The sequence below is a fragment of the Ailuropoda melanoleuca genome, chromosome 8 (genome assembly GCF_002007445.2).
Source record: "Ailuropoda melanoleuca isolate Jingjing chromosome 8, ASM200744v2, whole genome shotgun sequence".
Classification (NCBI taxonomy): Eukaryota; Metazoa; Chordata; class Mammalia; order Carnivora; family Ursidae; genus Ailuropoda; species Ailuropoda melanoleuca.
In genome coordinates, this window is record NC_048225.1 from 128,507,053 (window position 1) to 128,534,049 (window position 26,997).

The 26,997-nt window shown below is 55.1% G+C and overlaps 1 protein-coding gene across 6 annotated transcripts in view; it reads left to right on the forward strand.

Moving 5' to 3' along the window:
- The window catches only part of KCNN3 (potassium calcium-activated channel subfamily N member 3), a 135,582-nt gene that overhangs the window by 83,503 nt on the left and 25,082 nt on the right, over positions 1-26,997 (forward strand). For all 6 annotated transcript variants that reach the window (XR_004627474.1, XM_011229006.3, XM_002922485.4 and 3 more), the window contains exon 4: positions 24,497-24,638. Coding sequence is in view for 5 of the 6 variants with exons in the window: in XM_011229006.3 (XP_011227308.2) it covers positions 24,497-24,638 (142 nt within the window). In the remaining variant the exon portion in view is untranslated. The remainder of the gene's footprint in view (positions 1-24,496; positions 24,639-26,997) is intronic.

A 26,997-nucleotide genomic window follows, 5' to 3' on the forward strand; every position in this document is an offset into this window, starting at 1 on the left:
CGTCAGGCTCCTACGCTAGGAGCCTGCTTCTTCCTCTCCCGCTCCCCTGCTTGTGTTCCCTCTCTCGCTGGCTGTCTCTATCTCTGTCGAATAAATAAATAAAATCTTTAAAAAAAAAAAAAAAAAGAAAGAGGAGAGTAATTGTAGATGCAGGAGAACGGTTGGTTCATGGGTTCATGGAGAGAGAGAGAGAGAGACAGAGAGGCGGGGAGGGAAGAGCGTCGCTAGGAGGCCGTGATTTCTGCGCCAGGGACGAGGGAGCAGACATGAAAGGGAACTGTGTTTGGTTCACGTAAGCACAGAGTTCCAGAAAACTAAAACTGTTTTAGCACAAAGAAGATTCACATTGGAGGCACTGAATTTTTTAAAATGTGGAATGTGGAAGACGCACTTAAAAGTTCTTTCAGAATGTGGAACAGAACACAGATGAGAGGTGCACGATAGGTCAGAACCAGAGGCCCTACAGTCAGGGCTGAACCCAAGAACTAGAGTTATTTTGGAGGAAGAAACCAGGATAATCTGGATAACAGCATAATCAAAGACATACATCAAGAAAACTTTTTTAGAACTGGTGGCCTGGGGGTGGTGGGAGGTTAAGATTAGGCAGATGGAAACAGCTGTTCTCAGTCACAACAGGGACTCAAATTCATACCTAGACATATCCTAATAAACTGTTTTTCTGGAAAATTTACTGACTCTAAAGGTTAAGCAATCCTAGGACACATGGGCAGCATGGAACAGACCTTCCTCAGGAACCCTAAATTGCAGACAGTAGCGTCATTCCCGTGGGGGAAACAAGAACAAAAGTCATCTTTGGAGTTTTGTGGGCTCAGAAGGTAAACAAGCTGCATGTTTTGGGGAATGAATCACAATTAAGGTCTTAGTGCAATGGTGTGAAAGAAAGACAGGTGGACAGCACTGAAGCCAGGGAAACATGAAATCCAGATACATTTGACCATGACTGCAAAACCAAATTCTAACGTCAAACAAAAAGTAGGTTCTGGAAAGAGCAGATGTGTGATAAAAGATTCCATAACAATTAGAGGGTTGTGAACCTCCAGATTAAAAAATTGAGAGAAGTCTAAGAAGGATTAGACTTCTCTTGTGCTAAATTCATCATCTGAGGTAGAAGAGAACGTTAAAAACCCTATCATTCAATTTTAATAATTGGAGAAATAAAGTTTAAATCATTTTTCAAACCTAAAGGTAATCGCAGGTTGAATTTTTGAAGTGTGACGATAGGACAGCAGTAACATCGGCCGAGCATTATTTTACTTAACCTGCACCCCAGCTCCATGAGGTGTGGGGGCCACTGTGATCTCCGCTCCCCGTGGGAGGAAACTGAGGCAGGGAGAGGTCAAAGCAGCACACTGGGTCCCAGAGCTGGGGAGTGGCAGACCTGAGACCCCAGCACCCCGGCGAGAGCCCCATTTTTCCCTACCTTGAGAACATGCGCTCTCCACATCCCTGCGGGAGACACACACACACACAACGGCAGGGACAGAAAGACAAAGAAGTAGGAAGAATTGAAAAACACAGAAAGCATGAAGGAAGATGAGAAAAAACAAACTCACGATTTATAACAGTCAACTTAATTGAGTTTCCCTCCCCTGTTAGAAGGCAGTGTCTCTTAGGATGGGATTTAAAAGCAAAATTTGATTTCATGCTGTTTACAGAAGAGGTTCCTAAAGCGGAAAGACCTAGAAAAATAAATGAATAGCAATTGAATAGAAAGTCCTCATTTTAAACCAACTTGAATTCAAAGCAAACAGCATTAAATGGTCTAGAAGGACCGTTTCATATGGATAAAAGTACCGTACACAGCAAACTGTGAACTTTTATGCAAAAACAAGGAGCTCGAGACCTGAATTAATAACTGTTTTCATAATTGATAAATATTGAACTTTGTAGCCCATAAACAAATAATACATCTTCTTTTTAAGCATTCATGGAACATTACGAACAATCGATCAACTTCTTGGCCATGTTTCAAAATATCAGAAAAAATCTTCAGACATATTTTCTAACCACAAGACCATAAAAATTCAATTAAAAGGAAACTTCAGGGGAACTTTTAAAGTAATCTCCTTAGCTACAACTTGGCCAAAAAAGAATTATTCAAAACCACCATTAAACAACGATGACACTGTGTATCTAAACTCAGTGTGACCAAAGTTTTATGCACAGGGAAAATATCCTGAAAGTTTCTTATTTTAAAAAAATGAAGCATGAAAATAAATAGAAGAAGTTGAAATTCACTAGGAGAAGAAAACCTCAGGAGAACAGATTATAAGACAGGAGTTAATAAAGTGAAAAAAAGAATTCACACATCCAAATGATACCAGCTTCTAATACATTTAATCAAGAAAAAGTTAGAAGACACAAAATTAGGAATTTTAAGGGGGAGTAAGTACTGATTCTGAGGATGTCTTAATAAATAAATGAGAGTAGCTTTACTTGTTTTGAAAGCGAAGACCATTGAGGGGGACTTTGCTGGATATTAAAACGTATTATAAAACTAAAGTAATTAAGTCCCTGCGGCATTACTGAAAAAGCAGTAATGAGAGATCAATGAAACCTAATGGAAAACCCCAAATAAGCCCTAGTATGTAAGAAGCCAGTGATGAGAGGGAAAACCAATTAGGAAGCCACAGGTTCTCCAGTAAATGTTAATGGGGAGATTGGAGATTAGATACCTGGACGAAAAATCAAATCAGAGCCCGCCTCTCACCAGCTACCGAGAAAACTGCAGCCACCAGCAAGCTGTAGAGAACAAAGTGAACATTTCATCAATCCTGCGATGGGAAAGAACGTAAAATCTCAGAAGACACATGAAGGAGAAGACTGTTGTATCTGCTTACATCATACGTACAATTTTAGATTCCTGTCCTCCAAAAAATACACACTTCTTTTAAAAGCGACTGTTACACTAGAGAAAATAGTTGCAGCAAACATGATGAAAAGTAAATATCCCTGTTATGCAAAGCAGTCTCAAAAGCCAATCAGAAAAATTCAACTCAGTTAAAAAAAAAAAAAGGCTAAACATAACATCGGAGAACCACGTTGGAAGAAACACAGATGTCCAGCTTCCCCAGTCACAGAACCACGGATGAAGGCTACGTGGAGAGTGACAGCTTCTCCTCTGGAATTGACACAGATGTGAATGAGGGTGATGCATGCCAGAGAAAGCTGTTCTTGCTGGGGGGTAGAGGGGGGTCGCTCCTCCCGCAGGAGGGCTCGAGGAGAAGCATCCTGGGGAAGACGTCTGACAGCAGGTCTTGGGGGCCTTCACGAGTTTGCAACTTCAACCAGTAATTCCTTCCAGGACGCTGTTCGAACGGGATGATCCGTTGGTGTCAACGTTTTTCGGCATGCTGACCCCCCCCAATAGTGGAGAATCAGAAACCACAGAAATGGCTGGGATTTGGGCAGTTAATCGCATTATAGCATGTCCGCACGATGCGCGCTTAGGCAACAAGGTAAAAACCAGCCACCTGAAGCCCGTAGGCAGGAAAATAGTCATGGTATAGTATTTGAAAAAGGAGGACAAAAATAGTATTCTATAGGGTGTTGCCAGTTTAAAATAGATACCAGACGCATAGAAAATGCTTGGAAACACATAAATATTGCGTTTTCTCTGCGGGATGTGACGGGCGATTTCCCCCATTACGTTCTATTGTATTTTCTGCAATGAAAACGCATGACTCTGTGCTCGTGTTTATTTTTTTAATGGAAAAAGGTAGCAGTTGCTTTTTTCTCCCTCCACAAAACCCCCCTTCATCTTGCACAGGAACTCATGTTTTAGGTCAACAGAGCTTGGAAAGTGAGCTTGCATGGCTCGGGTTTACATACGATTTTTCTCAGAAGAGAGTCAAGTTCCTTCCCAAGGCCCCCTTCCCGCCTGGCAGCCAGCGGCCTTAGTGGGCAGGGAGGCGTCCGTGAACCGGGGCAAGTCCTCCTTCCCGGGCGGGTGTGGCGCTTACAGCCCCTCTGTAGCCGCGGGACGTTCCTGGGAGGACCTAGAGCTGGTGTCCGGGCAGGTGGAGTCTGCAGGTGAGCTGTGACCAGACGCACGACTCCAGGGGGTCTTCAGCATCGGCTCGGGGCTGGCCGGACTCAGGGGCCCGCCAATGTGGACAGGTGGTATCCGTGGGAAGGAGCTGCTGCTGGGAGCGCGGACAGGTGGGGTCGGCGGGCGGGGTCTGCACCGGGCGGGGCGGGGCGGGCAGCGCGGACAGCTGGGGGCCGGAGGGTGGGGTCTGCACCGGGCGCGGTGGGCAGAGGGCATGGGGGCCGGCGGGCGGGGTCTCCGTGCCCTGTGGGATTCAGGATAGACAGTGAGGTGACGCCGTGCCGGCGGACAGTCCCCAGTGACTCGGGGCGGGGCCTCTGCTCCAGGGCTGCTCCCGGTTCCCGGACCTAGCAGCCCACCTTCCGCAGTCAGGTGCTCGTCGCGCACTTTTTCCAACTTGACTCCCCTGCCGCGAGCTCCCTCGTTCTCGGTGACTCCGCTTCCACGTTGGCGGTGATTTTGCGCTCTTCGACACTGAAGCATGAAACGGTTCGTTTGTGACCAGTGTATTTGTGCTTTTATACTAAATAATAAGTTATTTATATATTAACGGATGACACCTCTTAGGAGAGTGAAAATTTGGGGACATGAGGAATGTCGGTAAGGTCAGCATTCCGAAGCACGGAGTTTGGGACATGGGTGTGAACTGAGCTCCCATCTTTCCAGTCAAGTCAGTCCCCAAATTACTCCAGCCTGGGTCGCGCTAAACCCTGGGTTTCCCTAACCTCTCTCTGCTGGGAAGGGTTAGGGTCTGTTTGGGGCAGGACTTTGCCTTAGGAAGACCAGACCAAGCACCAGCCTTCTTCTCCAGCTGGGAAGGACATGCAGCCCTCCTCCACCGGGATCGGAGAGACGACGCCCTACAGAAATGGGTTGGGATGACCGTCTTCCCCATTCTGCCAGGGGAAGCACACGGCTGTGCCCTGCCGAAGGAAGCCGCGGGGCTCTTACAGGGACGCCTAAGGGCCTCGGGCTTCATTCTGACCCCTGGGGCCCTGGGGGAGGCAACAGGACCGCAAGTCCTCCGAGTGAGCGAAGGTGAGGGGAGGGAGGGGTTCCTGGAGGCCACGTCAGCCATGGCTACTTGTGGGCTGGCATTAGTCAAGACAGGAAAACCACATTCTGTCAGCTTTTCCACTTTGGGTTGTTCTGTTTGTCCTTGGTGACCCCATTGTGCCCTGCACCCCTAGGGAAGGCGCCTGCCAGCAAGGGACAGGGCCTCACCCACAGGCCTTCGAGTGTGCGATGGCCCAGGACGAGTCAGTGTGCTCTCCCCACCACCCTGGGCTCCTGCCCCCTCTGTGCCACACCCACACTGCTGTGGGGCCCTGCGGTCCAGCTCCCACCACCGCCGAGGGGAGATTTTCATGGGGTTTTCTCCTGAGACTTGGCCACAGGCCCCCAGAGGCTGAGCTGGGAAGGAATAGGGGCAAGAACACGTTCTGCTCCAAATGGCACCTCACTGAGCGCTTCCCGCACATGCTCCCCTCTACCTGGATCCCTACTCACCCCCTCAGGCGTTTAGGAGCAACCACATCCGGGTTAGAATCCATAAGCCCTGACACACCTGGTCATGCTTTTTTCCCCAGAGGCTCACGGGAGCTGCCTGCTAGGCCCCTGCAGGCCAGCCCGGACGTGCTGCTATGGGCCCGACGGACTGAGCCCCCACCACAGGGGGGGCACAAGGCTGTTTAGCAAAACTCCTTCTGGAAATTTTAAACATGTTTCAACTGAGCCCCCACACACACAGCAGTGTGAGTGCCCAGAGGCTGAGTCCCGTGAGGGATGCGGCCTGAACTCAGGGCCAAGGACCGTCTGGCGCCTGGTTGTACGTGTACTCAACCTGACCAGACTCCGCTTCTAATGAACGCGCCCTCGGACGAGGAGCTCACCACTTCAAAAGATAGCTCCAGCCTAGAAGTACCGTCCTAATAGTGGTTAAAATTGAACTGTAGTTTGTGACTTGGGTCCTAACTCTGTTTTTTGTATCAACACAAAAGGAAGTCAAGCAGCACGGTTGGTTGACCATGACCATCTGAGCAGATGTGGGCTTGGGCCTTGCTTGGGCTGGCTCTCCGTGGCGGGTGACCACGTGGGCCTCAGGACATCTGGGAAATGGGATCATTCGCAGAAAGCCCCCGGCAGAGGGCACAGAGCTCAGCACAGTGTGGCCTCTGGTGAAGCAGACTGGTACCCCTCTTCCACTGGAGGCCCTAACTGTTTGAGAACCTGTCTCCCTTCTTGAAACAAACGGTCTCTGCTCCGTGGACAGGTCGTCACAGGGCTCTGTTCTGATCAGGCTGCTGTCTCTGGCTCATCCTTCTCCCTGGTCATCTGTGTCCCCATTTGTGGGGACCCCAGACTGAATCCAGTGCCCCTTGTGTTAGGTAACCTCCCATCTTCTTGCTGTCATTCTCCCTTTTTATAAAGATTTTATTTATTTGAGAGAGAGAGAGCATGAGCTGGGGAGGGGGAGAAGGAGAAGCAGACTCCCTGCTCAGCGGGGACCCTGATGGGGGGCTCAATCCCGGGATCTCGGGATCATGACCTAAGCTGGAGACAGACGCATAAGCAACTGAGCCACCCCGTTATTCTCCCTTTAACAGCGTGAGCGCAGCCCGTGGGAAGGGCCCAGGCCCCCAGGGCAGACACAATGGGCTGGGAACTGCGGAGGGAGACCCAGGGCGGCCTGCCCCTGTTCTGGGCTGGCACCTTTGACAGCACCGCCACCCAGTGTGGCCCACCACTTGACAGGAGTCATGGCTGAGGTGAAGGCCAGAAGGCCGATAAGCCACATGGAGATAAGGCAGGGCCCTCGATGTCCAGACGCCTGTGTCCTGCTCCCAGCTTTAGCAAGGGGGGGGCGTCTTGCCTGGGGGTCCAGCCCTCTGCTTCGGCTTTCCCTCTGATAAAAACAGTAGTTTATCCGACCAGTGGCCTGAGCACTGAGTGTTGAGCTCTCCTCCCCAGCTCCCCGGACCGTCCCTCCAGTCTGTCCTCTAGCAGCTCTGCCTCCTTGACCTGGGCGTGCTGCGTACTCCACCATCGAGCCCACGCACCGGCTGACGAATGCGCCGCACCTGCCAGCCCCTCCCCTGAGCGGCGACGCCCTGTTATGACTAGTTTGTTAAGTCCCACTAGTCACCAGCACTGTGTTAGGAGTCAGGTACCGTCAGAAAACAGGACATAGGGCTTTTCCCGCACGGAGAATCTACCCGGGAAAAGTGGTAACAAGAAACAAGCGATGTCAAATCCGTGCTGCTTTCTGCGAAGGAGTTAACACAAGGTTGCAATGACGTTGTTGGTAAGTGATGGGGTTGGAGAGCAGTCCCACTCAGCTGGGACCCGCTTGGAAGGTCGTTCTAGGGAGAATATGGGCTGACACCTGAGGAGCCATTTACAGACCAAGGGGGAGAACGGCATGTACAAAGGCCCTGGGCTGGTGACGAGCACGGAGTGTGGAGTCACCCAAAGGAAGGGGATGGACAGGTGTGTGGCTGCAGCAGGGCCTGGGCTGCAGAAGGGGCAGGAGGCCCAGGGCAGGGGCCCAGGGCTGTGTTAAGGGGTCGAAGCCAAGTGCTGTGGGAAGCCTCTGAAGATGTTTAGCTGGTCCATTCTGAGAGTATTGCTGTGGCACCTCCAGGGAGGAAACACTGGCAGTAAGGAGGAAGTCACCGGGTGGTGAGTGAGGCGCAGTTGCAGGGGAGGAGAGGCGGGGCTGGAGTGCTCCCCTGCCTCCTGAGTGCATCACGCTGAATCACATCCATTTTCTTGTGCGCTGAGTGTCCCGACATCAGGTCTCCGTGCCGCATCGTCATGCTGCTTCTAATTTCTCCCTGCTGTCTGTGTTTGCTTCTTTCTCTCAGGAGCTTTATCAGTTAGTGCTGGCTTTTGGTTGCAAAGAACAGGAAATACAAAATAGTTGTAGCTTAAACAAAGTAGAAGTTTCTTTGTTGTGCAAAAAAAAAGGCTGGACAGGGTCAATCCAGAGCAGGTGTGGTGCCCCCGAGCATCAGAGACCCAGACTCCTTCTCTCTTGTTGCCCTGTCAGCCTTGGATCATGGTTTCTTCCTCAGAGTTCAGGAAGGCTGCAGGAGATCCGGCCATTCCATTTACTTCTACCCTGAAGGAGGGAGGAGGGGACAAAATCAGATGTGCTTTCTCTTTAAAGACATTTCCTGGAAGTAACACTTGTCATTTTCACTTGCCTTCATTGGTCAATTGCCTGGATGGAAAAATGTGGTCTGTATTATGGATAGCCATGGCTCGTTCCTGGGTTCTTTGACTGGTGAAGCAGGAGAGGGCTGTTGGGCCACGAGTCTCTCTCTTAGGCTCGACACCGGTCGGCATCCCTGCGCCCATCCCCCTCCCTCCAGCTGTATGCAGGCATCAAGGCCTGTGGTTCTTATTCTGCAATCTCTCTCCAGGGCATCTTTTCCCACCGCCTCCCTGATGCAGAGCTCTGCCTTCGTACACGGGCCCGTCGAAGGAGCTCCTCTGGCTTCACACTGTACCGCCACAAGTCACGTCCTGCTACCCCTAGAACCTGTCACTGCCCCCTCTACATTAGTCCATGTTCCCCACTTCAGCGTCAGGGCCCTCGGCAGCCCAACCCTCGTCCGCCCATGATAAAACCGTGAGGTTCAATTTCAGTACCATGAGCAATGTAACAACACCTCTCATCTCTAAATGTCAGGTTCCTTGTGCGCAGACTCGAAGGCAGTGGTGCCGAAGTCAGAAAGCCCAGATTCGCAGCCTGGCTCAACCGAGGACCGAGCCGTGTGGCCTTGGGCAAGTCACTTCCCTCCATTAACTAAGACAAGCGTCTAGGCCTGTAGCTGGATCCTGACAAGCGGGGGTCCTTTCTGTCCCTGAGTCTCATTCTTCTGATCTGTGGGTTGGAGGTACAGCCCCCAGGAGGGTTATGAAACTCAAACAAGAGGAGGTGAAAAAGCCAGGGAGACCACAAACTCCAGGGTCGTGTTCTCCCGCTTTCCTGTGGCCCTGGGAGGGGACCAGAGCCCCCATCCTGGGGATCAGGGCCTGGCAGCTAACTGGGCCCCGTGATCTGTCCTGTCCCCCGACTTGCAGGGCAGCGGAGACCCGGGACCCTGGGGTCCTGACTGCCCCCTGCAGGCCTCTCAGGGTGTTGATTAAATTGGGGGGTTGTCTTACATGACTGTGTTGGGACCGAGGGAGAAAGAACAAAATGTACAAAGAAAATGTAGGGTTTTTTTAAAGTTTGGGCCATGAAGTCACTTTACAGTTTGTTTGAGGGTATGCTCTCTGGGCCCAAGACACAGATTGTGGTTGGTACTGTTGACACCCTGCGTTTTCGCGGGAAGCCACTTCCTGTTAGCAGGTGCAGGTCACACGGCCCTTTGCCTTCAAGGCCACGTGTCGTTTTGGGGGTGGGGGAGTGCTAGAGACGGGCTAGACACCTTTTAAGAAAGTCTATGTCAGAATTAATAAAGTAAACATGCACATTGTCAAGCTCACGGCGTTAAGTAAACGTAAATGTAGTCAGCTGGATGGAGCTTTGTAATGATTTTGTCAAGCTTCACACATGAAACCGCTCCCACTTAGTTACCAGCATCCTTAATTTGTTTTGTTCCTGTTTATAATTTAAACTGTGGGTTTTATTTAGGGATAAATGTGTCTTGAGGCTTTTCATTAGTTTAGAAATTAGACGGTACCCTCCCAAGGTTGCCAAACTGTCCCTGTGGCCGAATCAGGCCGAGTGCCAGGGCTGCTGGGCTGTGGGCCCGGGGCCTGGAGCCGAGAAGGGACAGGGTCGTCCTTGGTGATGCGCTGGCTTCTCGCGTACGGCATCCCATTTAACGCTCACGGGAACCTTTCGTAGTGTCTTCTCTGTGTCCGTCCGTCCGTATGTCCCGACAGGCCCAGGGCAGTGCAGGGCCTTGCTCACCGTGGTGTGAGTTTGTTCGCTTGACTGCTCTCGCCCAGCAGAAGGTGAGTGTGTAAGAAAGGGTCCACCAGAGCGCCCAGCACTTGCAGGAGGAGAGGGAGGAAGGAACACATCCCGTTGTTCACAGCTGGCACCGGCTCCTGCCCGGAGAGGGCCATTGTCCTGCAGGCCTCCCCCCAGGTCCTTTGGCTGCTGGGCGTCACCCGACCTGGGCACCCCCGGCCTGGCCCTCCCTGACCCACTCGGCTCCAAGGCTCCAGCGCCCAAGGCCGCCCGAGCTAACTAGCAAACAAACCTGTGTTTGGGGGAGCGGGTGACGATGATGGCGGGGAGATCCTTGTTTCGGGACAGTTGTGTTTCCTGGAGAGTCTGTGGGGAATCGTGCCATTGTTCAGGGCGCGTTTATTAAAATCACTCGCCCCGTGAAAAGAGAAGCCGGAGGTGCGCGTTCACTGCAGGAACCATCACTATCAGCAGCCCTGGCGCTAATCACGAAGGATTCGATCCAAAAATAAATAAATAAATAAAGGAGGCCTTTCCTGCATGTCTGCGTCTCTGCTCCCTCGTTTCAGCCAGCCGGGTTCTCCTCCCCGTCTGTCGGCTTCCCCACTTGACAGTTGTCGGGCTTTGACTCCGCTCTCTCTGCTGCTCCTGGACACCACCTGCTCCGCCCCTCCTCTGCGGTTTTGTCCAGAGAAGGGTCAGAGGTGGGTTGCAGTTTCCAGGCAGTGTTTGTTGCCTGGCAACGCGTAAAAAGCATCTTCTCTGACGCTGTTTCCTGTAAAGCAGAGTGGAGCTGGGCGCTGGGATGAAGGAGCCGGGGCCTCGCAGGGCTGCCAGGGAGGAGGAAGGGGACAGAGGCAGCCGGGCTGGTGTGGCGGCCTGAGGGCAGGCACGCCCAGCTCCCCCTCACCTGCCCTGTTGCAGGAATCTTGTGTGTTCAGGGGTCGAAGTTCTCAGCGAGGGGCCTGGAGAGGCTCCATGCAGCACGGCAGCTCCTTGCAGGGGTGAGGGGAAGCTGGGTCAAGGCCGCTTCCACTGACTGCCTCGTGTTCCCCACAGGACGCCAAAGGCCACCTGTCTATGAAGACACCTGGGGTCTGTCTGTGGTTTTTACCCAGCCACAAGCACCCAGAGCCTGGGCAGGAGCCGGTGGGGAGAGTGTGATCAGGAAACCCCCACCTTCGAGCTGGAAGGGGCTCTGGAGCTCACTGAGCCAAATTCTCCCCTTTTACGGATCAGGGAACCCAGGCCCAGAGGACAGAAGTGACTTGACCAGAGTCCCACAGCAAGTCAGAGAGAGTCTGAGACCCCAGCCGAGGGTCTTTCTCCTGGGGCCGACCGCGGGCGTACATGGCTGGTACCTCGGGCGGAAGAGGCAGCGGGGTGGTGAGGGCACAGTGCGCTGGTCCTACCAGGCCCCTCTCCAGCCTCGGTCTCTTCACCTGAAAGGAATGAGGTTGGACGGGCTGGAGGTAGCCCCAAGGCTCAGTGACTCCCAGGGACAAAGATGACCCAACAGGCAACGTGCCTCCTGCCCAGGTCTTCACCGCGAGTCTGTGTCTTTCCCTTCTGGACAGTGCTGGGCTCTGGGCTGACGTTCCCCAGGAGAAGCCCATTCTGTGGGCAGAGACCCTGCGCGCAGACACTTGTCACCGAGCCTCCTGGGAATCTGTGTCTTCCCCAGCAGGCCCCTTGAGGCAGCCCGGGTGGGGCTGCAGCTCCGTCCCGTGTGGGCACCGGGCTGGGAAGGCACTGTCAGAGCTTGCAGCCTCCGGGAGCTGGAGGGCCCTGCGGCCCCGTGGCGAGGCCCCCTCAGTTCACAGATGAGCAGATGGGGCAGTGAGGGGTGACCTGACGCCATGCCCTTCAGGCCCCCCAGGGCCCATCTCTTCTCCTGTTATGCCCCTTGCTCCCCTCCAGCAAGAAGGTCTCAGCTCTAGAGGCCGAAAACATGAACCTGGATGCGGAGGGCAGTCCGGCCCCAGCTGCATCCTCTCGTTCTGCTCCTGAGGCCGCAGACACGAGCACAGAGAGGCGCACAAGCCGTTTGGCCTGCACCCCAGGACGTGAGCCTCTCCTTCCAGCTGCCGCTCTCCGAGATCTTGGGAGATTTACAAGTTCCTCCAGCAAGAAAGCCTCCCCTTGGCAGGAGGAGTTGGGTGTGTGCTAGCTGGCTCCGCTCCTTTCTCCACATGGTACGAGCTCCAGAATTTGCCTTATTTCTGACATGTTCCAGGACTTTCCATCTAATCATGTCAGCCAAGGTCTGGGTGGTTTGGCTGTGGGACAGGTGGGCCTGGACCAGCCCCTGAGACCCAGCCTCCCCCAGACTTGTCACTCTTCTAGCCAGGGCCCACCACCAGAAGTCCAAGGGCACTTGCCACCTGCATGCCCAGGCCTGTGGAAAGAGGTTAGAGACAGCCGCACTCCACGTGTAGGCAGCTGGTGGTCAGGGAGAATCCTGCAGCCCTGGGCCCCACAGCCATGTCCCCCTCCTCTTGGACGCCTGCTCTTTTCTGTGGCAGGGGAGGCTGTCCAAGCAGAGCTCCCACGCCCCGACCTGGAAGCCTCACTGCTCTGGGAAACAGCAACAAGAAAACTTTTTCCAGGGCATTTCTTCATCCTCTTCCTCTTTGCTCTTGGTCCCCGGGTGGTCCCCACCTCCTTCCCACGCTAACATGGCCCAGGCAAGACTGCAGCTCTGTGCCCTCCTCAACATTTGCTCGCCTGGGGAGCTGCCTGCCTTTAATTCTCTTTGGAAAGTGTAATTGAGAGGAGAAGGACTCCCTTCTTTCCTTTGAGGCTCCAACCAGGACCACCGCCTACATGTCATTGCCCTCCAGGGGGCAGCGTTCACATTGAAGTCTCCATGAATGGCGGTCCTTGGAGTTGCACAGTGTACAACCTACACCGCTGAACAGGGCAGCCCTGGCTCTGGCTTGCTCCCTTGTGAGGCCAGCTCATTGCAATACAGATCCAGGATCAGGTACCCAAGAAAGGCGGAGTTCCCAGCAGTCTCCAATCAATTACTCTGGGCCTCCACTTCCTCAAAGACATGATATGGCCGAAGATGGGACTGTGGAATCAGCCAAGCCAAGCCCACACTTAGGCTCTGCCATGTGGTAGATGTTTTATTATGTGCAAGTTCCCAGCTACAACTGAGCCTGAGTTTCCAATTCAAGAAACTGGGAAATGACGATACGAATCTTGTTATCGCGAAGATTAACTGAGATAATGTACAGAAGGTTGGCCCGTGTTGCACCTGGCCCACACTTGACAAACGGTAACGATTATTGTTATTTTGTAAAATAGAGCTACATCTCCAGACCTACCTACCCCACAGAAAGCGTCCCAGAAATAGAGTGAGATGAGAAACAGACCATCTCTAAGGTCTTGAAGGAAATGCTTTACAAGGATCCCAGCCGTGGGGATTCTTGTCTCTGTGTATGAAAAACTTTGCTTCCGAGTCAGCACTGTGACTGATGGTGGATGTCGGGAAGAGTCTCAACCAGGAGCAAAACAGCTCACGTGTGGCAGACCGGGTAGGCGGTGCTGAATGAAAACCAGAGGCAGCAGCTGTGAGAGAAAGCAGAGGCCCACAGAGGGGAGGGAGGTGAGACCAGATTTAACATCCCCGCCCCAGAACCCTGGACTCATGGGCTGGCCCGGGGCCATGCAGAAGGGCGATCCCAGGAGCAAGCACACCATTAGATCCCATGGGGGAAGGTGACACAGAGGAAAAGAGAAAAAGAATGAGGGAGAAGACAGAGCACAGAGGCTCCAGAAGGAACAACAGAAGCAGGGGTGGGGGGAGGGGAGCGCGGCCTGGGGTGCAGGCGACCCACCATGCAGGCGAGAGGTGCCCACGGCTCATGGGCTCCGCTCCTCAGAGCCCTGGGCTGGTGACTTTGACAGAACCTCTTTATTGGCCCTGCCTCTCCCCCACCTGGAGGCCCCCTCCCCTCCTCCCCCTGCTCATCCTAGGTGGCGTGCGTTTCCCGTCCTCAGAGTCCCCCCAGGCGCACCGCGCCGCTCCTGGGTGTTCATGTCTCAATTGCAACTTGGCCTTTTTTGTTTCCATGTTATTGGTCGGCCTCCTTCCTGGGAATGTAAGTTGCACGAAGTAGGTGCCAAGTCGGTGCGTAGTAGGGGCTCGTTCATAGCTGTCGACTAAATGAACTCATTCATCAAGCCCCAGCACGTGCCAGGCACTGAGCAGGCCCTTATATTTTACCATCGGCAGGACCCCAGGGAGAGGTGCGTCTTACAGAAGGAAGGCAGACGGGAGGGGCCCGCGCCGCACCTGGGCCGTGTAGCCGACAGCTGGCAGGGCTGGGTCCCGCGCCCGTGCCCTCTCCCGCAGCCACCTCCAAATACCGCGGAAGACACGCTTTCCATGCTGCAGTGCTTCTCCCAAACATATTGTTTTTCTCCACTTTCATGCATTTTTATGAAACATTTCCAAATCAGGAAACATGGAAATATTTTTCAATAAGAAGAAAGAAATTGCAAATAGAGAAACTGACTCAGAAGGTTTTGCCAGATAGCCATCTGGCTTTTAATTTAATAACCATTCGGGGAGGCTGACAGCGTTCCCCTTCGTGAAGAAAGCAGCCTGTGGAAGTAATGGTGCCTCCGTTGGCAAACTGGAGACGCTGGGCAAATACGTCAGCAGAACAAAGGGAGGGAGAGCCCCAAGAGAAGAGAAGCGCCCACAGAGGGAGGCTGAGCTTGGCGTTCTTGCTCGGACCTCCCGCCACGGCCTGTCAAGACAGGTTGCCTCCACATGGGTGACGCCAGCCCCATGTCCCGCGTCTTCCGCATCTGGCAAAAGTCTGCAGAGAAAACTGCCAGAGGAGACGTGCATGTCAGCACATGTGTGAGAAAATCCACACCAAACTGTCCACAGAAGGGCCACGAGCCATGTCTGCTCAGTGGCGAGTCGCAGCTGGCTTGTGGGGGCTGCTGTGCTTCTTGGTGGTGGTGGGTTTCTCCCCTTTCAAAATCACTAGAGGCCCTGCGCCCATGCTGGTAGCTCTTGGGGCTGGAAATAAAAGATTAGACTTGCCTTGGAAAGATCCAGGGCTATTGCCTTGAGTTACCAGGTAGAAGGAAGCATCCTTCCGTCCCTAAGTTCAAAGCGAGCTCTTAACACCTGGGACACCGGCGATAAAGTGTATTATCTGTGTGCACGTGCCGTCCTGGGCTCGCGGGCAGCCTGGGTCCCCAAAGCCGTTCATTTCACACTTCAAGATGTTTATAAGGGAAATGGGTTTTAAGAAAAGAAAGAACTTTCCTTTTTTCTTTGCCTTGATCTGAATTCACCTGCAGCCTCAAGAAAGGGCCCATGAGCTGCTCACTGCTCAGCTGCCGTCACGGGTCAGTGGCTCCCCCCCCTCCCCCAGCGAGCATTTCCCAGAGCCTCCGAAACCGGCTCACAGAACACCCTTAGGACACGGCAGCGATCCCCCGAAGCTGGACTCACACCCCCAGCCTTCTGAGGGCGCTCCATCATTAGCCGAGGGTTTCGGGTATCGTGGTGTGGACAGAAGCAGGGGCAGGAGTGAGACCCAGAGCTCACGAGACCCAGAGCTTGTCGCGCTCACTCATGCTGGCCTCCATCCCCCTGGCAGGGCCTGGGCTGGGGGGGGAGCTCTGCCACAGGAGTGAGTGGCCGCGGCCTCCCTCGCCCCACCCCGCCCCTGCTCACGGCAGCTGCCATTTTTAGGATCAGCCTTTCACTCACTTCTCTGAGAAGCTGGTGTGGCCAGTTACTCTCCTGAGCTGCTCGTTGCTTTATGATAAAACCGGGGCGAGAGCCCCTGTCCTCAACCTTGTCCTGCTGGCTTGTGATAAAGACAAAATGGGATCGTTCACTCATTCATTCATTCAACAAATATTTACTGAGTGCTAGAAATACGGCAGCAAGCAAAGTAGGGACCGTCCTGTCCTTCATGAGGCTTCTGTTCTAATGGGGGTTGACAGCCAATAACACAGAACTTACCCAGTATATATTATGTCAGGTGGGGATCTGTGCATGGGGCAAGGGGAAGGGGCGGGTCGCAGTTGTAACTGGGGTCAATAGGGAACCTGAGAGCCTGACGGTTGAGCAAAGACCTGAAAGCATGTGAGGTGAGCGCCTTCTGGGGAAGAAGAGCAAGGACCCAGAGTGGAGCAGGAGTAAAGCAGACACCAGGCGGCAGGAGCAGAGCCATGAAGGGCCGGCTCATGGACTGTGGGGTCAGAGAGGCCCCCAGGGTGGGAGTGCCGTAGGCCTTCATGGGCCCCCATCAGGGCTCCGGCTTCTGCTCTGAGAGACAGGAATTTCTGACACGGTCTGTCTTGCTTTCTGAAAGGACCACCTGGCTGCTGTTGGTGGAGGAGTGGGTGGGGGTCGCAAGGGCAGAAGCAGATCAGTTGGGGGACGGCTGTCACGGTCCTGGTGAGAGCACAGGCCTGGACCAGGTGGCAGCTGCAGAGGCGGTGGGGACTGGTCCGATTCTGGACATATGCTGTAGATGGAGCAGACAGGATTGATAGAGATAAGGGGTCCAAACCGCAAATCATCACAGAGGGAAGGGGCAGCGCCGAGTAGGAGAACCTGGGAGGAGTCACATTTTTCCTGCAGTGCCGTGAGCCTGTTGTCCCCCAGGATGTCCCTGTCCCCGGGTGTGAGTCCCGGGTGGGCGAGCCGCCCGGTGGGAGGAGCCCCGGGTGGGCGGAGTCCTGGTGGGAGAGGTTCCGATGGGAGGAGCCCAGGGTAGGAGGGGCTCCCAGGGAAGGAGGCTCTGGTGGGAGGGTCCCTGTGGGAGAAGTCCGGGTGAGAGAGGCTCTGGGTGGGAAGGGTCCAGTGTGGAATGAGCCCAGAGTGGGATGGGTCCTGTTGGGATGAGTCTGGGTGGGAGGGGTCCTAGGGGGAGAAGGCGCAAAGGGGAGGGGGCGGAGAGGGGGTCGTGCTCATCAAGAGGCAGTCTCACACCTGGCTGTGTAGCGGACAAAGCCCTTCCTTGTGCCCACACCCTGTGAGATGGTCAGGGCAGACATTACACTCCGCTTCCCCAGCGAGGAAGCACACCCCGAGACAGTGAAGTGCTTTGTTCTAGGTCACACCCATTAGGACTTGAAAGGCAGGCTTTGGGCTCCAGATTCTGCGTTCTTTCTGCAGTGACGAGGCTGGACGGTGGTGATGGAGATGGTCCTAGCACCAGAGCCAACACTGCTGGTGGACAGTGGGCCAGGCACTGTTCCGTTTGGAAATACCAGCTCATCCAATCCCAACGGTCACTCTGTGCATGTTGTACAGTCATCCCCTTTTACAGACAGCAAAACTGAGGACAAGGGCATGCAGACACTAAGGGGCAAACCCAGATTCGACCCTAGGCAGTCTGGCCCTGCAGTCCGTGCACAGCCTGGGGTGTCCCGCACAGTGCAGGCAGCACGTGGACAGTGCAAAGGCTGGGCGGTGTGGGGTTAGAGGCTAAGAGCACACTGTGGCTGGGGGGGTGGGTAAGATTTGAGCTGGCTCTGGAAGCGTCCCTTAGAAGGGTCAGTGAGGACAGTGGCAGGCGTGATGGGAGCGAGAAAAGCGGTATACCCAAGGGGAGTGTGCTGCAGAGAACGCTGAGGAGGAGGCCAGCTGAAGGAGCCAAGAGGGATGGTCAGAGCAGGAGGAAACCAAGACAGCCAGCTGTCACCAGGGCCAAAGGAGCAGGCTCTGAGAAGGGAGGCATCAGCAGTATCAAAGCACACCAGGGGGTCAAGTCGAGGCATCGAGGGGTCCATGATGTTAGGGTCTTTGTTGGGGAACTTACCCACAGTATCCACGGCTCAGGGGGGCAGGGGTCTGACCGTGTGATGCTGGACGATGACTGGAAGGTGAGGACAAGGCAGTGCACTTAGCTTGATCCCTAACATCTCCAGCAAACAGACCAGACCCAGAATGAATGGCCATCAAATCACTAAGATTCACGTGAAAAGAATCAGGTCACAGCTACTGGCAAGGAGCTGAGTTCTGTTTATTGGCGAGAACTGACTCCAAGTCCAAGGGATTCGGCAACCAACAGAACTTCACCTGCTGAAGAGAGCAGCCGTAGTCACCTCCACGTGCTTCACGGAATTTCTGAAGCAAGCATCACTTTCCCACGGGACAGGAAAAGTCACAAGCAGGCCGTATTCAGTCCACAGATACTAGCTGAGCGCCTGTTCTGTGCTAGGCCCTGAGAAGATACGTGGAAAAGGCTACAAAGAGGAGTAGAAAGGAGTCGCAGTGGTTGACACGCAGGCTGATGAAACAGAATAGAGAGCCCAGAAATGTATCACTTCCATGTAAAATCCATATGACGGGGGGGGGGGGGCGGGNGGGGGGGGCGGGCACTGCTCATCGTGTGGGCCGAGGATGACTGGTTATCCACACAACAGAAAGGAAGGCATATCCCTACCTCACACCATATGCAAAATCGATTCCGGGTGAATTAAAGACTTAAGTGTGAAAGACAACATGTAGAAAGATTTAAAAGTCTTATAACTGCAGGTAGACAAGTATTTCTTTTAAAAAATTATATGTCACTGGTTATAAGCGAACAGGATGATAATTCAGCTACAGTAAAATTCAAAACTTCTATTTATCAAAAATACTGTAAAGGAAACAAAAAGACAGGCACAAACTGGAAAAAGAATTTTCAACACAAAAACTGACAAAGTTTTTCTTTAGAATATAAAAAGAACTCTTAGAACCAATAAGAAAAACAGACAAAAACAAAGCAATGGGAAAATGGGCAAAAGTCAGGAATGATACTTCACAGAAGAGGAAACAGGACCAATAAACATATGAAAGGATACTCAGCTTTCATCAGAGAAATGCCGAGTAAAAGCACGATGACGTACCAGTTTACCCACTAGTTTGGCAAAACTTGTCAGATGATGGTGAGTGTTGATGAGGACACGGAGCGACAGGAAAATTGTAATCCTGCCGGCGGAAGCCTAACGGTGCTGCTGACATTTTGGACAATCACTTGGTGTTTCCTAACGAAGTTAAGTGCGTACACACCCTAAAAGCCCACAAACCCACGGTTAGGTGCGTGGCCCAGAGACGCTTAAGACAATGCACCAGGAACGACGGTTAAGGTTGTCGACAGTGGTATTGCTCACTGGAGGAGAAAACTGGAGACCAGACGTCCACCCCCAGGTGAATGAATACATGTGGCATCACGTCCAGGACCGGAAGTCCCGTGGCCACACAGATCAGCCCATGAGCGGTGTGCAAGGGCGCAGCTCATAGAAGAGCTCCCCGTGCCAGCTATCTGTTGCTGTGTAACAAGTTGTCCCGTAATTTAGCAACTTCGAACAGCAGGTGTTTCCTATCACGGTTGCTAAAGGTCGGGAAATCAGGGGCAGCTTAAAAGGGTGCCTCTGGCTCAAAGTCTCTCCTGAGGTTGTGGTCAAGCTGCTGGCCGGGCTGTGGGCTCCTCTCTAGGCTCAAGAGAAGGGTCTCTGCTTCCAGGCTCACTCCGAGGCCTGTGGGTGGGCTGTGGCCCCTCGCCACCCCGGCCTCTCCACGGGGTCACGTCGTGGCAGGGCAAGTGGCTTCTCCCAAGGTAAACATGACCCGAGACAGAGGCTGTGGTCTTCTTATGGGATTTCAGAGGTGACAGCCCGTCACTTCTGCCACGTGTTAGAAACAAGCCGCTAAGTCCAGCCACGGGCAGAAGGAGGAGGGGGACCGCTGGGGACTGTCCTCTTGGTGTGTGACTTCATTTTTATGGCACTTGGAGACAGGCCGCTAAACCGTATGCCGTTCAGGCGTGTGCACCTGTGCGGAAAGGCCACAGTGATCGCGAGCTCGGGATGCGGAGCCCAGAACAGAGTGCGGGGGGCCACCCCGCAGGCAGCTGGTGCAGTGAGCTCGGGGACGCTTCTTTCGTGTCTATGCTTCATAACTGAATTTTACGTGACATGCATTGTGGTTTTTTTCTCTTCAGCTTGGTTTTATGTTTGATATCGTGGAAGTTCCACAGGGTTGCACCTTGGAGTCCGTGGTTCGTGCCGCTTCCTCCCACCCGCCCTTCTCCAGTGGGAGCTCTCTGCTGGCCTTGTGCCCCTCGCTGCTCGCAGTGTGGGCTTGTGCTGCTCGACTCCAAAGCTTCCTGTTGGCGCCATCTGCTTGCTTCCCACATGGGAGGTGAGGATGTGGCCTCCCGGCCTCCCATCACCGTCCCGGCCTCCCTTAATCCTGGTTGGCGTCACGTCCTGCCAGCACGCACGTGCTCTGTTCCTAGCTGTGCCGTCAGGAAAGGATGGCGGCACCTCTCCGGCCAGCTTGTTTCTCCTGGTGAATCACCGTGTTGGTTCCTGTGCTCAGTTCTTTCCTGTATTGATCGCTGACTCAGCTCCACATTCGGGCGGTGTCCCCACCTTTTCTCAGGACCTTCAGGCACATTCGATTTTCTATCAAATCTGTCTTCTTGGAGAAATGTCTCCCAGGGCCTCTGACCTGCTCCAGCCTGGCACTCGGCCAGCATCCAAGGACCACCGGGCCCCGTCCCCCTGGGCCTCTCTCCCACCGTCCTCCAGGGTCTCGCCCCCTCTGTCCCAGGCTCCCTCCTTCTTGGTTCACCCCTTCATGCTGGTGACACAGCTTCTGTGGCTTCGTGTGAAGGGCGCAGAGGAGGCCAGTCTCTGAGTCCTGCAGGTCTGAGCATGTCCCCACTCTCCCTTCAGACTCCACAGTACCTTGGCTGCTGTGGAAATTATTTCCCTTCAGAATTTCGAAGCCGTTGTTCCAGGCTTGCCAGCTTCCAGTGTTGCTGTCAACCAGTCCAAAGTTACCCTGATTTCTGATTCATTGTATTTGACCTCCCCCTCCCTCCCTCTCTCCTTCTATCTCCCTCCCCATCTCTCCCTCTCTCCCTCCCTCTCTCTCTCCCCCTCCCACCCTCTCCCTCCCTCTCTCTCTCCCTCACTGGCTCTGGAACTCCCACAGCAGCTCTCCTTCCCCCCGTGTTCTGAAATTTCACAGTGATGTGCCTCAGTGTGGGTCTTTTCATCCACTGCACTGGGGACAGGGGGCCCTCAATCTAGAAACTTATGTCCTTCAGTTCTGGAAAATTTTTTTGATGATTTCTTTAAGATTACTTCTCTCCTCCTCCATTTTTCCAGTTTTCTTTCTGGAACTGTTATTATTTGAATTGGTAGATGGGTTCAGTGATTTTCTCCTATTTTCATCTCTGCCTTTTGGGAGACCCCTCCACTGACCCCCAGCCCTTCTAGAAAGACCCCTTTGTCCAGCGTCACCTTGCATCTCCTGGGGCCAGAGTGTTGTCTCTCTCACAGTGTTGACTCAGGACAGGGTTACCCCACGTGCTCTTCCCTGCCAAGGTCTGCACGGGATCCAAAGTCCTGTTTCTTTGTTGAACTGACTCGGTCTGTGGCTTTCACGTTAGAGACTCTCCTCAGGTTTCTGGGGACCCCAGTTGTCTGCCCGTGTGGAAGGTCTGAGGGGCATGTGCGTTTAATTTGCCACAAAGTGTCACGTGGTCGCCTGTATCTACCATTTGCCTCATAATATTAAAAAATGAAAAAAAAATAGGCCACACCCTAATGAGGAATTAATAACTATAATAACATCCTTAAAAAACACATACGCCTTTCCTCCCTAGCCCTTAAAGAAAAAGATGGTTCTCTGAAAAATAGCATGACATGAGTATGTGGATCTGTGACAGGTGTAAACCACGGTACTATCGCGAATAGGTTTGAAAACAGCTTCTCCTCTCCGCTCCCACAGCCCTCGATCCCCAGCCCTCGTGGCGGCTCATCGCCTCCCGCCCGGTGAGCCGCACGCCTCTGTCTCCATGACGCGGGACAGTGGGTGTCTCCGTGCCCCCCCAGAGGGGACAGCACTCAAGTCTGACAAGCGAAGCATGAGTGGTGTCCCCAAGACCTGCTTCTACCCCCCACACAATTAGCAGCAATAGGGTGGTGTGTGTGAATGAAAAAGGAACCTGCAAGAACATAAAGGATTTTGAAGAAAAATAAAATCATGAATCGAACATCAAGGTGACGAGACAGCTACCTGTTGCTGCTACCCACACTGCCCTCTAATTTCTTCCTCTCGGCGGCCACTCACGTGTGAGCAGGGCCTGCGGGCTGCTGAGCGCCACCGACACTCGGCTAAGCCTCGGGTTTGCAAGGAGAGGGTCGCTGTGAGGCCCTCCTGCACAGCCGCGCCAGGAACGTGGGCAGAACACAGGCCACAGACTAAGCCCAGACCCCGTGGTCGGCGTCCACGGGGCTGACGAAGGCGGTCGCCTGCGGCCGTCGCTTCTCCTCGGGCACCTGCAGACCTTCCAGCAGGTCCGTGTAGGGTCCGCCGCCGTCGTCACTCCGCAGGCAGCCGTGGGACGAGTCTTTCTCAGATACCCAGTGTCCCGTGTCCCGTCCGTGTCCAAGAACGGACAGTAGCTTCCCTCATCCCCGTATCAAACAGCTCTGCAGCCAAACTTCAAGACACCTCACGGACGTCTCCTCGCTCCCCGGCTGGCACACCGCCCCTCCGTATTTCTCAGTAGACGTTTCTCAGACGGACAGCACCGGCGCCTCGACAGGGCCTGAGCGCCCGCGTGCTGGGGCGGAGCGCGGGGCGGGTGCTGCCCGTGGGGCACGGCCCTCCTAACAGCAGACGGGGGAGCTGGCTGCCAGACTTGGGTGGCTGGCCCACGGCGTGGAGCCACTTGAGCAGACCTGGGACTTGAAGCCGGGCGAGCGGAGGCCAAGGCCACAAGCTCACGTCCTCTCTGCCCTGAGCCCCAACCTCGCCATCCTCACGCCTGACCCGAGACGTCTTCAGGATGAACCGGTGACCCCGGCTCTGCACACATGCATATTTGTGTATGCGTCGCGGGCTTGCAGTGTGGGGCTCTCTCTAAGCGTGCCCCACGTTCAGTCTGTCACCGAGTCCGGCTGTTTCACAGACTCCGAAGCCCACCCCTCCCGGGAAGGATGCCCCACCACCTGCTTGGTGCAGGCCCTGGGTGGGGGGCGGGTGTCTGCCACCACACACCACCCCCCCAGAGCAGCGCACAGCAGTGGAAGGGACAGGGGCCGAGGGGATGCGAGCAGGAGGCACCTGGGACAGGAGCAGGGCACACTCTGTCTTGGGGACCCGAGTGGGCGGCACCAACCTGTACCACTTCCGCCCGTGTGGGCTGACGGGCAGACGCAGGAGGAGGAGGCAGCCAACCAGAAGAGGGCAGGTGGGCCGGCAGGAAGAGGGCAGGTAGGCATCTTAGCCTCGGGGCTCAGCGAGGGGATGCCTTTCCTTGCAGTGTTCCCCTAGAGTTCTGGGCACACGTGCCCTGGTGCAGACAGCTCGGAAAGGCCAATGCACGCATCTCTGCTTGCTGGTACAGGCATCAGGCTGGGGCCAGACAGCCCACTGCCAACGTGCTCCCTCGAATCTGTTCAGGCCAGGCTCCGGTGGGTGGTGAAGGCTGTCCACTGCACCTCCCTCCCGGCACCTTGCACCTGCTTACCACCTGGCTACCTCACCTCTGTGTCCTAGCTTCTAAAGCATCCTGTGAAGTCCCTCGTGTGTGGTCCAGGCAGATCCTGTTAGTAAACATTCTGAACAAGGACTCACCTTCACCTGCCCTGCCACCCCAGGGGCAACCGGGCCCACCTGCCGCACGGGAGTCGAGCCCCATTCTTTCAGGAGGGTGTTCCCTCTGCCTGAACACCCTTGCTCCTGGCCGGCCTGGAAACTCCAGCCTCTCACTAGCCTGCCTATGTTTGGGTCAAGGTCACTGCCCGTTCTCCCCTGTCCACCCACTTCTGCAAATGTCAGCATCCTCCCTGGCCCTCGCCGGAGCTGAGAGCCCTGGGGGCAGGGGCTGTGTGCTGTTGGTCTTTGTATGTCAGCACTTGGCATAGAGCCTGGCACACACCAGTCTTGGTGTCTGGGGATGAGAGGAGGCAGGGAAAGGACAGGGTGCGGTGGGCCCCGGGCAGACCAAATGGGGGTAGTACCCTTCCAGCAGGCGCCTCCCAGGGCAGGGAGCCCAGAGCCCCATCCAGCTCAGCAGGGTGACGGTCAGCACCCCTGCAAACAGGCCCAAGAGCCCCGTGGCGGCAACCTCCCTCTGCGCCCGGGCAGGTGCCCCTTCTCTGGGATTACAGGAAATTGCTAAATGTGTTTGGTGATTTGTTTGACGGTCTCCCCTGTTCAGGAGCCTGTGATTTCAGATCGGTCACATCCACACACACTGTCGCTGGGAAGGGAACATCGGAGCTTTATTCCCGCGTCATTTCATCCAGAGCTGTTTCACCAGGCATGGTGTGCCTCTGGGGGCAGGCCAGCGGCGGGCGGGCACCTTGGTCGCCACCACCTGCAGTGTCCACTTCAGCAAGACCCGTTTCCTCCCCAGCAAGGACCCATCCGCCCAGAGCCTTTACCCCGGCGCTGCGCTCCTTCCACTAAAGCCCTGTCTCCCCCTCGGCAGGTACCACGACCAGCAGGACGTCACCAGTAACTTCTTGGGCGCCATGTGGCTCATCTCCATCACATTCCTGTCCATCGGGTACGGGGACATGGTGCCCCACACGTACTGTGGGAAAGGCGTCTGTCTGCTCACGGGCATCATGGTGAGTACAACAGGAGGGGTCTGCCCAGCAGGTCCCGCCGGCTCGCTGCTGCACAGGGGAAAAGGGCAGATGCTTCTCACGGGTTTAGTTTCCTTTTCTAACAGGGGAATCCGTCCCGGTTCCAGATAGTTAATGGCCTGTTCACAGCCCTCCCCATACGGGCTGGGCAACGCTGGCCTGGGTCTGACCCTGCACGCCCACCTGCCTATGGTCTGCACACCCCAGTAAGCTTCAGGGCTTACACTAAACCTCTCCCTTCCTGCCCGGGGACCCCGCAGACTTGGCCCCACGTCTGAGAAAGCTTAGCCTGAAGTCACGTCGGGGGGACCGGGCAGGGCCCTGAGCCTGTGACGAGTGGGGACGGAAGGCCTGCCCTGCGCTCCTCACGGGCTGCCGGTGAGGGTGGACGGCTATGCTGTCTGCAGTGAGGGGCCACAGGCCGCTGGCGCCCACCACCGCTCCTGCACTGGCCCTGGGATGCGTGGCTGGCCTCGCATCTCAGGGGGACAGGCAGCCACTGCTCTGGGACCCCGAGGCTCAGAGGAGAAAGCACGCAGTGAAGCCAGAGGTGGGGTTGATGAGGTTGGGGAATATACGTGAGGTTCAGTGGGGTTGAGTCGAGAGCTGACGACCAAGAAAGAATTCTTGAGGCGTCTTTGGTGCAAAATGGTGGTTTATTAAAGCACGGGGACAGGACCCGTGGGCAGAAAGAGCTGCTGCACCGGGGTTGTGAGGAATGGCCTATTATATACCCTCAAGTTGGGAGGGGGTTAGGGATAGCGTAAATCTCTAGGGAATTTTGGAAACAAGGTCTCCAGGACCTTGAGGGGGCTAGCTGTTGTTGGGAAAAGGTCATTTATTACCGTCTAATAAAACCTTAGTCATGAGACCCTTCAGATGTGTATCGGTGGGCCATATGCTTGGGGGGTGATTGCCAACACGTATCTTGGGGGGGTTTAGAGATAAAGGAAGTTTCCAAAGGAATTTTTATACGTTAAAGTAGGCTTACAGGGTCTTGGTGGAGGGGAGAGGGTCAGGCCAGGACTGCCTTTTGCCCTTAGCAAAGTATTAACATCGAGGCAGCTGAGTTCCTAGAGGAATGTCACCATGCCTGTTTCAGGGACTTGTCAATGGGCTGTAGGTAGTAAGGACCGTTCCTTTGTCCTCTAGGGCAGCCAGGAGTGCCTGAGGAATGTTGCATCCATCCCTGGGGGGGGGGGGGTCCAGGGTGGTCAGCTTCTGCTTTGTCCTCAGCTTGCCTTCCTTTCCCTCATCAGGGTGTGAGGGTGCACAGGCCCGCGGCTCGGCTGCAGGTCCCCCGTGGACACCACAGCCCAGAGGAGCTCCTCTGCAACCCCCATACTTGGGTGAAAATCTTTCCTTCTGGTGCCCCTCAGACTTTTCCCTCTGAAAGGGAACTATTCCATTTCCTCAGCAAAAAGGGGGCTAAGTCCTCATCAGGGGTGGGGTGACAAGGCAGCTGAATGCGAGGCCCCTTGGAGCAGGGCCCCCGAGCAGGAGAGCCCAGCACTGCCATCTCCTGCCCGGACACAGCCCTCCCCTCTGCGCACTGAAGCCCCTTCCCACGGAAGCCTGGCCCAGGGGCGCAGAAGCCCGCTGGCTCAGCTGTTGAAGCAGAGGCTTAGCGCCGGCGGGAAATCCTGGGTGAGCGGAAGACCTCAGAACAAAGGCCTCCCATCCGTCAGTAGGCATCTGTCTGGGAGGACTCCAGCTGCCACCAGGAACCAGGCAACGATCCTTCCTTCCAGAAAGTAGTGAAATGCTGCCCAAAGGCCAGAGCCTTCCTGTCTCAGCGGCTCCCGGGCGGGCTCTATGCCTCAGGACCGGCTCGCTCTTGGGGCATGAGCCCCGCTCCCCCTCAGCACCTAGCTGTGCCCCGTCTCCCGTCTCCCGAGTCTCCCGGGCTGTGCTCTGACCAACCCCGCAGGAGGCAGGACCCCCGGCCCCACGCCAGCTCCTGGGGATGGGGGTCTTCGGCACAGGGTTTACTCCTGGGCCTGCAGTGTCTGCTCCGAGCCCCGAGGGCCGTCCTCCTGGAGTGAGGTGCGGTCAGAGCGGGAGAACGCGCGGATGAGAAGGGCCGGACCCCCCCCCCTTATTAAAACACAGTGCAGGCCCTTCCTCTTCTCTTTCCCTAAAACCCTGCCACGTAAATCTGAGCCTGTCGTGTTCAGGCGCCCTGTGTTCATGGTCAGTGATCTCACCCGGGTCCAGGTCAGTGGCCTCCCTCAGGGTCAGCCCCACTGAAGAACGAATGCGACTTTTCTAGCTGAGTCATTCTTGCCGGGGGTTTGGCGGTGCGAGCCGCCCTCCCCCTCCCCCGCCTCCCCCGGTGCCT